Here is a 12,274-nt window from a genome sequence, read left to right as displayed (position 1 = left end):
AAGTGTGTATGCTTAATCAATTGCATTTGACTGTATTAGATATCCCACAGAGAGTGTAATGTGACAACTATTGTAAGAAACTAGCAGAATTTGTGTAAAACTATTGATACATTGACTGATACATAGTCCCCAATGTGTTGTGCGACAATATATCTATTGTGTTCATTGCTTCATTTTTCTAAAAATTTGCATCAAGTTTATGTGTATGGTCATTATTAGAGAGACCGAACATATTAATATTAGTGGCGGATCCATGAGCGGGCTAATAATATAAAATGTTTGATTGACTTATGTAGTTCCGAATTTTCTAAAAATGATCGTTGAAAGAAAAAAAAAAAACACGTGTGTATAAAAATACTCGAACAATCAAAAGCTTATGTGGCAAAAGAAACAAATGCAAACAGGCTTCCCATTGCCTTTTTCTTCATTATCTTACGTTTTTCAATTTAAGCCATGATACTTTCGAATGAGTATTAAACTTTTTTCTATTATTATTGTTATATTTTTACTAATTATTGTTGTATTTATTAATTCTTATACAATCAAACATTCAAAATAATAAATTAAAAAAAATATGTAAAATAAATCAATTAGTTCGAAACTATAACACGAAACTACATAAGAATTAATTAATAAATTAATAATTACAAGCTTAATTAGCATGCTTAAATAAATTAAACAATTTAATTTTGTTCATCTTTAATTATTAAGCCAATCAAACAATTTAATTATTAAACAATTAATAATTCCATTTTAAAAGTTGTACAGCTATTAAATTCAATTTGCTTGAGTTTTACAAGGACGTATATGGATAGCAATCAAAATTGAAACTTTACAAACTAATGAATCAAAACAAATTACAGAGCAAATCAGTAAAACCAATCACAAAAACTAAATAGCCAATTAGAAATTCAAAATAATGAATCAAAATAGAATATAGAGCAAACTGGTAAAATCCATCACAATTCACAAAAAAAAAAAAAAAGACTTTTATATAAGTTGGGAAAGCATACCAGTAGAAAAATATACAAAGACCAAGAAATTGGAAGACGAAGAAGATGAAGAATCGTGAAGGGGACAATCGATTTTTTGGTTTCAATGGCACTCTTGTAATTAATTATTAGTGGCATGATTATAAATTTAACTAACATATTTGATTTTTTTTTTTTTTTTTTTGGCCTTTTTTATAACGGGCTGCAGCCCGGTATAGCTCACTCATGGATTCTTGTTCACTTTCTCCAACAAATTAATTTCCTCCCACTCGCTCCTTCAATATAAAGATTCTTGCAATGAAATTAAACAATCACTCCTTCTTACTAATCTAATCTCACCTTAATTTTCATCTAACAACTAAACGTAAGCAGCTTTTTCTGGGCTAACTACTACCGTCTTTCTCTTTCAAACATAATTAATCTTTTTTTTTTTTTGGGTGCATTTCCTGCTGCGTCCGCCCCAAAGCCACAACAACAGATCAAACGGACGACATATTAACTTTATTTTCACATAATGAGATGTGCCTATTTCGAAATTTCTATTTGCTTTAATTGACGTCTTTTATCACTGAGTCCGCACACATCCAAATTGAAACTTCACGATCGCAATTTGTGGGTGGGGGATGGAAAAAATCTCGGTCATCGCAATTTCTAAGGAGTGGAAAATGTTTAGATGCTCACAACTTCCACAATGTGGAAAAAATTTCGATATTTAATCTATTGTTTTGTACAATTTGTTTTAGTAGTCAGCTCCTCTGTTTATTCACTTTCTAACTCCAATCGTTAGATTCAATCACTTTTAATTCAATTATTTTTAATCCTGCCGTATTTTCGGATGAAGATAAATAGTATTGTACGTTGCAACTGTTGCAACGCAGGCGGACCATATAAATAACATAATTTTATTCATATCTAATAATTAATAAGTTAATGTTAGTATATTTGATTTTTTTCCTAAAATTAATTCAATTAGTCCAGTCTAATTTCTTAAATTTTGAAAAAAAAAAAGTTTGACAAATTTTTGCATATTTTTAAATCTCCCTATTTTATAAATTTCTCTGTTTAAAAAAAAAATAAAGGAAAAATGGAAAGAAAGCTCGCCGCTTGCCTCTCGGCCTTCAAATATCGAAAGTGAACTCTCTTTAAAATTTTCGTTACTGTTTTTTTATTTTTTTCCGGGAAAATCAGCCAGAGAAAAATGAACGGAAATCTGGAAATCTCCGTCGACAAGCTTCCCGTGAAACGCTTAGACGCCATTGAAGAAACTGGCGCTGAACGATTCCCTCCGTACGTTCCCTCTCTTAAAAACTCCTTTTGTTTCGTTTCTCATTAAATAAATCCTCCAAAATCAAAACAAATTAAGCATTATTCGAAGGTATAATTTTCTATAATTTGTTTCATATTTAATCTGCTGTAGGTACAGGAATTATCCTTAACAAAAGATACATAATTGTTTATAATATATATGTATATTTTTTTTTTTCATTTTTAGGGTTCTTGAAATGATGTTGATTTAGGGAGTATTTTGCGTGTGATTAATCAGAGATGTAGGTTATGATGAGAAGCGAGAGTCGTTGATACGGAGAATAGACTTTGCGTGGGCAGTGGAGAAAGATGATAACAAGAGGCTGAAGAAGAGTTCAAAAGAAAGCAGCTCGTCGGCCACTACTACGCCATGGCAGTGGCAGAATATGGTGGAGAACTTGCAGTTTGCTCACCAGGAGCTCTCTGTCATTATAGACCTTATCAACACTGTAAGCTACTCAATTGTTGCTTCGGATTGTTGATTGATAATTGGGTGCATTGTGAATTACTATCTGAGTACCGTTGCAACTGTCTTGCTTCTGTTTAGTAGACATTCCCTTTTATTTGGTAACTACTTTCTAGAAACCACTAAACAACCTATACCTGGCAGCCAGTGGTTTCAATTGATATTAGCTGTGGATCAAAAGCCTTAGCTCCTCAATCGCAATATACCCTCTTCCTCTTTAGCGAATTTTATGGTTTCTTTTTAAAACGTTACTGTATTGCTGAAAGTGTGGGTTGGTTTGGTGTGTTTGGATTTTAGATCAGATTGTGAATGAGACAGTGAAAGTGAAAGTGCTTGGTTTCTGTGAAATGAGCTAAATATAGCCAAGTTAAACTTCGTTTATGGATTTTACTGCCCGGTAGTAACTAAAACAGTGAGAATTTTTCTTGATCGAGTCTGATATAACTATTTGCTCCATATTTTCTTCTTGTGCATTGGGATGGGGTTGGGGGAGGAGGGCTAGTCAAAAGATCTTAACTCTTAAGGCTCAAAATTGAGATATCAGTTCTCTGTCTTGTAGTTATATCCAAATGTATAATTGAAAATGGACGGAAATTTTTTATCCATCAAACCTTGCAAGTCAATAATTTAGAATTTTTTTTTCTAATTTCCTTTGCTCTAGGTTTGGCTTTTACTTGTTGTAACCGATTCAGATCATTGTTTCAAGTACTCATTGGGAAGTGGAAAGTGCCATTTAAAAGATAAACAGTGAATGTTAACATCAGAAATCAATTTGATGTGCATAGGTGGAAGCTAACGATGCTGTAACGGTGGCTGGCATGACCAGACCAAAGGCATTACCTAATGAAGTTCTCTCTGATCTTTCTGTCTCTGCAGCAACTAAGCTACAGTGCTACCGAGTATTTTCTTCTTTGTTCTTATGATACTGCATCTTCTTTTTCCTTTTTATTATTTTTGTAGTTTCTTAATATGTGTTGCTTCTGTCGCAGCATCTAGGTATATATTTTAAACAGTCTGCCAAATCATTGGAACAGCAAATTGCTAAGGAGGCAAGATTCTATGGTGCTCTTATCAGGTGAGTTTCCCTCATTTTCTTATCAAGTATTGAATACACTGGTTTAATGCATAATCATATTGCCAAATGTAAGCATTGCATCTTTTGTGGATATCATATCAAAATTTTCTTCATTCATATGGAAAATAATATTTGCTCTGAAAAAGTGTTACAATTATGTATTCTCCTCTAAATTTATTTACATCCAGAAACTAAGAAACTAATTTTTACACGACTGTGTCTTTCGTTATTTCTTCAACCCATTACTTATCTAGTTTATTCCTGACAAGCAAATAGATTGCAGCAAAACTGGAAAGTTAAACGGCAGCGTGTGGCAGCTCCAGCTTCAGGAAATGAAGGCTTTACTATTGATCTTTTTGACAATTCATTATATGATTCAGCACCTGTTTCACGTCCATCTTCTCTATCCACTATTCGCATTGACCATGATTCTGCTGGTATGCTGGCTATAAATTTACCCCCAAATTCATGCCGCTCTTTTCGTTTTGGTTTCCTTGGTGTTCAGTCCGGAGATAGTTCTAAGCAATGCAGTAAGGTCAAAAATTCTTGCTCACCTCGTCCATCTAAAGAAGCTAAGGAGTCTGTGAATGATGATGAGTGTGTTAGAGAAAAACATTCACTTCTTCGTGAGGTTCATCAAGCAATTTTTTATGAACAGGTTGAGTTTTTTTCTCTTTGTATTTTGCATCCATTTATCACATTTTGACTCTTGCTTTAACGCTTTGATTCTTCTGGCCCCTCAGGTCTTTGATATAGTGAATCGTGAAGCATTTAAGCAATCATTAGGGGTCAATGTGACTGGAATAAGAGAAAATTATTTACAATTGGGCATAGGTCTGGGAATCTCCATATTCCTATCACTTATACCGTCCAACCAGGGTGATCTATCGGTTGACAGTTGGGTAAACCAGAACGTCGAATCTGGAATTTTACCTCTGGATTCACATGATGGGGTAAAGTTAGCTGAAGAAAAGGATGATATTCTGAGAAAGAGTGGAGGATATCCTAATCCTCTTACTTATGAGATTTATCTGCAACAAGTTTTTCATGAGTATCTTTATGGGAGAGCAAAAAATAAGCCCATTTCCACTGGCACTCGAGTATCTGGTCCACCAACGAAGGATGGGTCTGGTCTTCTTGGTCATTTCTGTCTGTCTCTGGCTCACAGAATATTTTCAAACAAAGTTCACGTGGAACTAGAAAATGCGGTATGATCCTTATCTCTCTTTGGACGTGTGCTACTCATTTTCTGCTTTTCTTTACTCTCCAGCTTGTCCTTATTTTATTTTCTGTGATGTCTCAAGGTTTGTGGGGTTCCTTATCTTCATTTGGTATCCCATCCCACTTGGCATTCTCGAACATCTTCATGGACAGTCTTCTTAAAAGTTCCTCAGTCCATTCTTCATGCAGAGTCCAATTCGCGAACAGCAGAAACTGCTAAATCACATTTTCGGACTAATGTGGTGGTAAATGATGATTGCATTCATGTCGAGGGGGAAGGCACACCCAATGTTGTCGGTCTTTTTAAAGGGAGATCTGAGGACATGTCTTCTATGAATAAATATGACTGTGACTTGGCAGATCTTCCTGTGATAATTCTACAGCAGGTGATTTGCTGCTTCATCTTATTTCTAGGAGTGGTATCAAAGTTTCTGAGACATAGGTTAGAGATTGATTTAAAGCATGAAAAATTTGTCTTTCAGTTGAGTTGATATCTGTTTGTTCCTTTTCTCTTTCCTTTTTCTTTCAGTTCTTTTCTCTCTCTCTTGCAAGCTGCTGTGTGCTTTTAGGTGGGATAATGAAGGGACTTTACTTAATAGATGTATTCTAGTCTATTTGAGAAATGTTTTAGTTAACTAGCTTTGTTTTGGTTAGTTAAGTAATTAGGGTTTGCATTAGAATGGTTGGTTTATGATTCTATCTTCGATGGCAAGCTCATATCTATGCTGATGCAATGATTTTTTTTCAACTTCATGTTTATTTAAAAGGTGAGATTTTCATTTTACTTGTTATGAAATAAGAAGTAATTTATTAGTTAAAATGTGAATACTTCTGGGCGTGCTTCTGCAGCTTGATGTAACATTGCCTTATTAAATTGGTTCCTTGCCTTTTCAATTGCATTGTTTATGTCAGCCTTATTAAATTATGGATACTAAGGCTAGTATTAGTATGTTACACTATTATGTTCACGGAGGAAGTATTGGGAAGTGCACATATTTCTCCTTTATAATTGACGCTAGAAGTTGTTTTTGCATGATTCCTGGTTGCAAGCTTGCTGGATGCATGTTCACCCCAAATTTCAGACAGTTTACTGATTTTCTACAAATGTGAAGTGGCATATTGAAAACTAACTCTTGGTTAATGGATGAGAATTTGTCTGCTGTGGTTTTCTATTCATGGATATAATAGTTTTGGTGATGTAAGAGCTTTCGAGTAATAAATAGTGACTAGTGGATTTCAATAACTTTAGGATCTACTGCATTATGCAAATCATATTACTGTCTATGGATGTGCCTCTGTTTTTTCATTCATGTTTCATATTGGTTATGTAGATATGGATAATATTTAGCTTAACAATCTCTTAGATAATTGTGGTTGTCCTTGAATTTTGCAATAGGTCGCAAGCCAGGTAATTCGTTGGCTTCATGAGGAAGCTCTTATGGTGGGAATAAAAGCAAATCGGGATTTTCTATCTTTGTCCTTTGAGCTGGACCAAGGTGAAACAGTCAGCTTGGTTGCTCATGTGGACCCAGAAGACATGCGTGGATGCATTTCATGGTGGTTGGTAATGGAGGATGGTTTTGCAGCAGAGAGAAAACTCAGTATAGACATTTCTGATGATGCTTCTGATTACAAGAAATTCTTGGGCCATTTGTCTCTTGATGTCTTATACTCAACGCTGATGGATTTGGTTAGTTTGTGCGGAGGTGGAAGCCACTGATCATACATCTCTCACACTTGTTTAAATTAACTCTTATTTTCTTTTGTAGTCGGTCATGTTTCATGTATCATTAGTTTTCATACGTTATTTTCTTATAGGAGACGTGATTCTAGTAGTTGATTCTCTGTATCTGTATAGACCGGTTATAGATATGGCTGTAAATGGGGAATTTTTTTTTTCTTTTTTATTTGTGGGGGAGTATTTTAAAGTTAGGACAAAACAAGAGTTGTAGCATTTAATTGTCACAATTCCTCCCATTTGTTGGGATGGTTAACCGTCTTTATCATCTTATTTATTTCCATCAAGTCAAAGTGGGTTTATTGAGATTTTGACTTCTGATGCTAATGGACCAGTCTATGGTGCAGACTCTGTAACTAACATCTCCCACCTGCCCACCATCCGATTTTCCATTGTTTAATTTCTCACTCCACGTTCAACCACATCCAACGGCTCATGCTGCAGTCTGTAACTTACAGATTCTGTAAGCTAGCAAAGTCCTAAATTGAAGAAGCCTCTCATTCTTTTTAACTTTTTGTTTATGCTGAGGTTATGAATCCCTGTTCCACCCTCCAGGTTGTAAATGTGATTCACATAGAAAAGCAAGAGACTTTTTTTTTTTTTTTTTTTTCTGGGTTAAGCTTGTATGGGAAGATGATCACTAATTATTACAAACGGAGTGATGAAAGCGTGATGATCCACCTAACTAATCCACCACCTATTGCTTACCCAAAATGACACGACACTTTGACAAGGAACAAAATACTCCTTTTCAATTTTACACATCAGATTCTTACCAATCAGCACGTGACACGTTCTGAAGATCCGGTAATCATCAATTCAATGTGATCGATCAATGATCTAAGTTGATTAACCACCGAATCAACATGAAAACCCATAATTAAATTTCTCAAATTTGACAAGAAAAATGAAGAGAAAGATATTCCCAAAAAAAAAAAAAAAAAAAAAAAAGCTTATTGAATTATAATGTAGAAAGTTCCAAAATAAAAAATCTTAAAAAGGCACAACACGAAAAGTATCCTCTCTTGCCCTCTCGGTTGCTTTGCTCCCCATCAATTCGCTTTTTTATATTCTTCAACATTCCGTTACAAATAATGGTAGATCCCATATCGTCACCAACAAGAAACACGCGCAGCACAAAATAGAAAAATAAAAGGACTTTATTACCCCTGTCGTTTTGCCTCTTTCGCATTAATTAACCGCAGCATACCGGTGAAACCAAAGGAATTGCTACGTGGACATCGAAGAGAATTTTGAATCTCAATTGTGGGGTTTTAAGATTTTCCGGGGCTCTATAGGGGTTTGTTGTTTAAATTTAAGTTTTGAAATTCTTTTTTTTTTTTCAAGTTAATGATCACATTTATGAGCTGGGGTTTGTTAGGAATTTGATTTATTTAATGGGTTTAAAAATGATGCAAGATTCATTGATTTGATTGATTGAATTCTTTTCTTCTTTCTTCTTTAAGTTTTGCATTCGATTTTTTTTTTCTTTTCAATGAATTATATGGAACCAACGTGATGGTGGCATTGGGTGGTGATTTTCTAGAAATTGAAAAGATACATGATTTATGCTTAGATTCTATGGACAATTGAATTTCACAAGTGGGTTTACAAATTGGAGAGGTTCTATTGATTCTTGTTTTCTCTTAGTCGTGATTCTTTTACTGTGAGTGAAATAAAATGTCTGGCGGGAGTACCCCGGTAGCTGGTGGATATATGAGGCAAAGGCATAGTCAGGGCTATGCCTCGAGTGGTGATGATCTTGAAGATGATGCATGCTCTAGGCCACAGCCTTTTTCACCGTCAATTCCTAGAGCGAAAACGTGGGTTGAGATTTTGGAGAATGTGCTTTGGATTGCTTCTGCATTGTTTATTATCTATTATGGTGACCGGCATTCTAATTTCATCTATCTTTTGTGGCATGACGAGCGAATTCGAAGGTAAATTCATCCTTTGTTATTTGATTCTGTGTTGTTGATTTAATGCTGGACGAAACATGGTTCAGTTGTTTTCTGCTGTAAGTTCTATGTGGTAGTGGGTTATGGGATTCTGTTACTTGCAACTGTTTATTCCCTATTATTGAGTGTTTGTATTGGTTTATGTTTTCAAATATTTTTATCGCATTCATGTATGTCAGGTTCAACTGCCTGAAATTCTTCTAGTATTAAAAACTGAATGAACTGCATGACTGGGAAAGAGACTACTCTTGATTGTAAAGCATAATTTGGAATGTTAGGTATGATTATGGAGCGTGAGATATTATCATCATAGTGCGCATCCTCAAGTATGAAATATTTTTTTTGAACTCTGGTGATTTTTATCTTTATGTGAGTTTTGATATTTAACATCTGAGGAACACGGCTTACTACTTTTGCGATAGTGTTAAATGTTACAGAGTTATTGCATTCATATGCATGCTTAAAACTGGGTATAATGTAACTTAGGGAAGATTCTTATGAAAACCTATGAATGCAGTTGCACAAAATAGAATTGGCTTGAAACAGTCAATAACAAAGTTAAACTTATATCTCCTACAGGATCTGATCAGAGTATTAAGGAATTATGTCAGTGTCAATTTGTTTCCTGGTCCCACTTTAAGGTTTTCAATATTCAAACACCAGGAATTTCTGCCTTCAACATAGGTGTTGAGTTCTGTGGCTTATGAAGTATGAAATTATTGTAGTAAGAAAAGTAGCAGTCCTTCTTGGGGAGCAGACTCAAGTGTTATCTCGTTCATGCAATTCATGTTTATCTCTTTTATTTATTCATGTGTTTCCTTTTTGTTTTGATTTGCTTGAATGTCTTCAATTTATACCGATCCGTTATGGTAGCATTCTCTTACTAGGTATCAGATAAAATTTTCAGTCTTCATTAATTTATAATGATGAAGTTGCATATTTCATGAATGTCAAGTCTCGCCTATTTTTTAATGTCTATGGAATTGTTTCAGTTACATAAGAGCTTAGGTCTACTCTAGTTAGCTTTACTCTCATTAAAACTTTCTTTTTAACTTTATCACTATAAAGTGGGGAGATCCCATTTAACAAACTCTTTGGCATATTGCATATAATGTATTTTTTTAAAGCTTTTCTAGTTACAGTAGCTTTTGCTGTAATAAATGGAGGATTCCAATTGAACCAACATATTGGATATTCTGTATGATGTGATTTCACTTCAGTTAGGGCATCTTTTGCTGTATAGGGTGGAGTATTTCCAATTCAACCAAATCATTGGCTTATTCTCTTCATCAGTTGCTAATTTCATCATCCAGCACTAGTTTGTTATGGCTATGACCACGTATTAGAAGATTCTACTTTCTGCAGTGAAAAGTACAATAGAACTCTTCTTTATATGTTTAACTGCCCAAGATTGAGAAACTGTATGTTTATTTATGTGTCTTTGATTTCTGCTGTAGATTACCTCTGTACCTCGGGATGGTATTAGTTGGGTTGAATGTTGCCTTCTTCTTTTATACAAGTATGTTAGTGTGGAACGTCAGGAGATTTGATGAGAAGTGGGAATCATTCTGTATCTCTGCTTTGCCATATGTTACCCTGCTTGGAGTTGTCTCTTTTTTCTTGTAAGAGGAACCATTTTATTCATCTTCTTTAAAAGCTTATGACATGGAATTTATGAGACTATATCTGCTCAGCTAACTTCTTGTCCAATTAGGCTTTCCTTTGCTCTGTGGCCAATTTGGAGTTTTCTGACCCTTCCTCTCTTGGTACGTTTTATGAATTTTTATGGGTGTATAATATTATAATCATGGAGACTGCCTAATTACTGTTTATTTTACCGCAGTTCACATTGTTTATGGCTTCCATGGTTATATTCCCCCATTCTATGATTGGGACATTGAGACCACAAAATGATGCATTCCGCATAGATTAGACTTCCTGAAGATGATGTAAGTAATGATACTGACTTAGATAAAGAGATAGACGGATGAGGGCGCTGGTTACATATTGAAGTTTTGCTTCCCAAACTGTGATGCATCCAGAGCATTGACTACCATATCATGGTTAACAAAGATAATAGCTGATTGTCTTTTATTCAGTCAGCTTTTAGACATGTTATTTTGATGATGCACAGTTGAAGGTGATCTCATAGTTCTGTTGCTGTCATAGCATGGTCTCTTTTATTTTTTTTTGGTCAGGTGCCTGTGGGAATCATTTAGTTGTAGACACACAGTTGAGTTCGGTTGACATTCTTTGGTAATTTTGCCACACTTTTGTTATACTATATTCTGTCGCACACTGGAATTAATAGTTGTGAAATAAAAAATTTCTTGTTAAAACTACCTCTGATCTCTGGTTTTCTTTTCTCCTTGGTTATTTGGTTGGTTGGGTCACTTAGAACAAATTCATTGCTTTGTCATTGCACAGACATACTCGGGAGTCTAGAATATTATTCATTTTTAAGAGATCAACGAGTGGGTGCAATTCCCAGTTTCAGTGCCGTAGTCAATTATTGTGAGCCATCTCGCTTTACCAGAGCACTGAGAACTCTTTTGTGCAAAAGTAAGAGGCTGGCTTGATTTGCTTGAATGAAACTTGTTTTTCATGCAACACGTGGAGACAGCTCGTGAAATTGCCAGCAATGCAAAGGCATTAGTATACTTAATGACGGACTCTTTATCAGTTATCAGCCGTTTGTTTTATCATGCTGCTTGTGCTTTCGACTGTAGACGACAATACACAGATGCTCATCCATTTGAACGAAGACAACATTGATTAGGTGAGAAATTTGAAGCCAAAGATATCAGCAGTGACTAGAAACTGTACCAACTCCACGTTTCTGGAGTGTCCCGTGAAACTTTGTATTTCTGTTAAAAGAGAAGCAAAAGACGAGCGCCAAAAGCGTTAAACCAGCCTATAAAAATTAGCTAAAATTTAATGGTAAGTTTAGTTTTAAAGAAATAAAAGGAGAGGAGAGAAAAAGAGGAGAAAGAAATAAGAGTAGAAAAGATGAATTTTATATTAAACTAAATAATGAAAATGAAATTGATATTTTTTTCTCTCATTTTCTCTCCTTTCTCTCATTTTCATTCCTCTCATCTGCTCTCATTTCTTCCAACCGAATATGGGCTAAGAACTCTCAGTAGGCTTTGCCAAGTTCATGCATGTAGGACATCTGCGCATAGCTAGAGTTTGGACAAATGGCATCAAATTTTAGGCGTAAATTCTGTTGTTTCAAAGTTCTCATGCAGAGGAACATAAATTGCTGTTTTAATGTCTATCAAATTTTGACTAAATGACAGACTCGAGAAGCTGGGATCTTGTTTATCTCTCGCTTTAGGCTTTAGCTTCGTCACAGAAGATTATTTAGGCTAATCCTAGATTTATGACCATAACTTTTCTGCTGGGTTTTGGAGCGTGGGATAAACAATGTTGTGCATGAGAAGAAAGTAAAAGTGAAGCCCACTTGAATGACTTTTATTAAGCCCCACAAAGACCTCAACTATGTCTTGTCCCCCA

The 12,274-nt window shown here is 34.9% G+C and overlaps 2 protein-coding genes across 2 annotated transcripts; both read left to right on the top strand.

Moving 5' to 3' along the window:
* The first annotated feature begins 2,018 nt into the window (after positions 1-2,018).
* LOC102622560 (mediator of RNA polymerase II transcription subunit 17) lies at positions 2,019-7,103 on the top strand. Its single transcript, XM_006475755.4, has 8 exons — positions 2,019-2,279; positions 2,536-2,746; positions 3,549-3,662; positions 3,753-3,838; positions 4,115-4,496; positions 4,582-5,046; positions 5,143-5,445; positions 6,456-7,103. The coding sequence occupies exons 1-8, from the start codon at positions 2,191-2,193 to the stop codon at positions 6,777-6,779; spliced, it is 1,974 nt and encodes a 657-aa protein (XP_006475818.1). The 5' UTR covers positions 2,019-2,190; the 3' UTR covers positions 6,780-7,103.
* Positions 7,104-7,720: 617 nt separating this feature from the next.
* LOC102622853 (uncharacterized) lies at positions 7,721-11,097 on the top strand. Its single transcript, XM_006475756.3, has 4 exons — positions 7,721-8,737; positions 10,213-10,377; positions 10,470-10,521; positions 10,599-11,097. Exons 1-4 carry the CDS (start codon positions 8,478-8,480, stop codon positions 10,686-10,688), a joined length of 567 nt encoding a protein of 188 aa, XP_006475819.1. The 5' UTR covers positions 7,721-8,477; the 3' UTR covers positions 10,689-11,097.
* Positions 11,098-12,274: the final 1,177 nt, after the last annotated feature.

This window comes from Citrus sinensis, chromosome 1 (assembly GCF_022201045.2).
Source record: "Citrus sinensis cultivar Valencia sweet orange chromosome 1, DVS_A1.0, whole genome shotgun sequence".
Taxonomy (NCBI): domain Eukaryota; kingdom Viridiplantae; phylum Streptophyta; class Magnoliopsida; order Sapindales; family Rutaceae; genus Citrus; species Citrus sinensis.
Note: the sequence above shows the minus strand (reverse complement) of the source record. Positions and strands in the feature narration are given on the sequence as shown.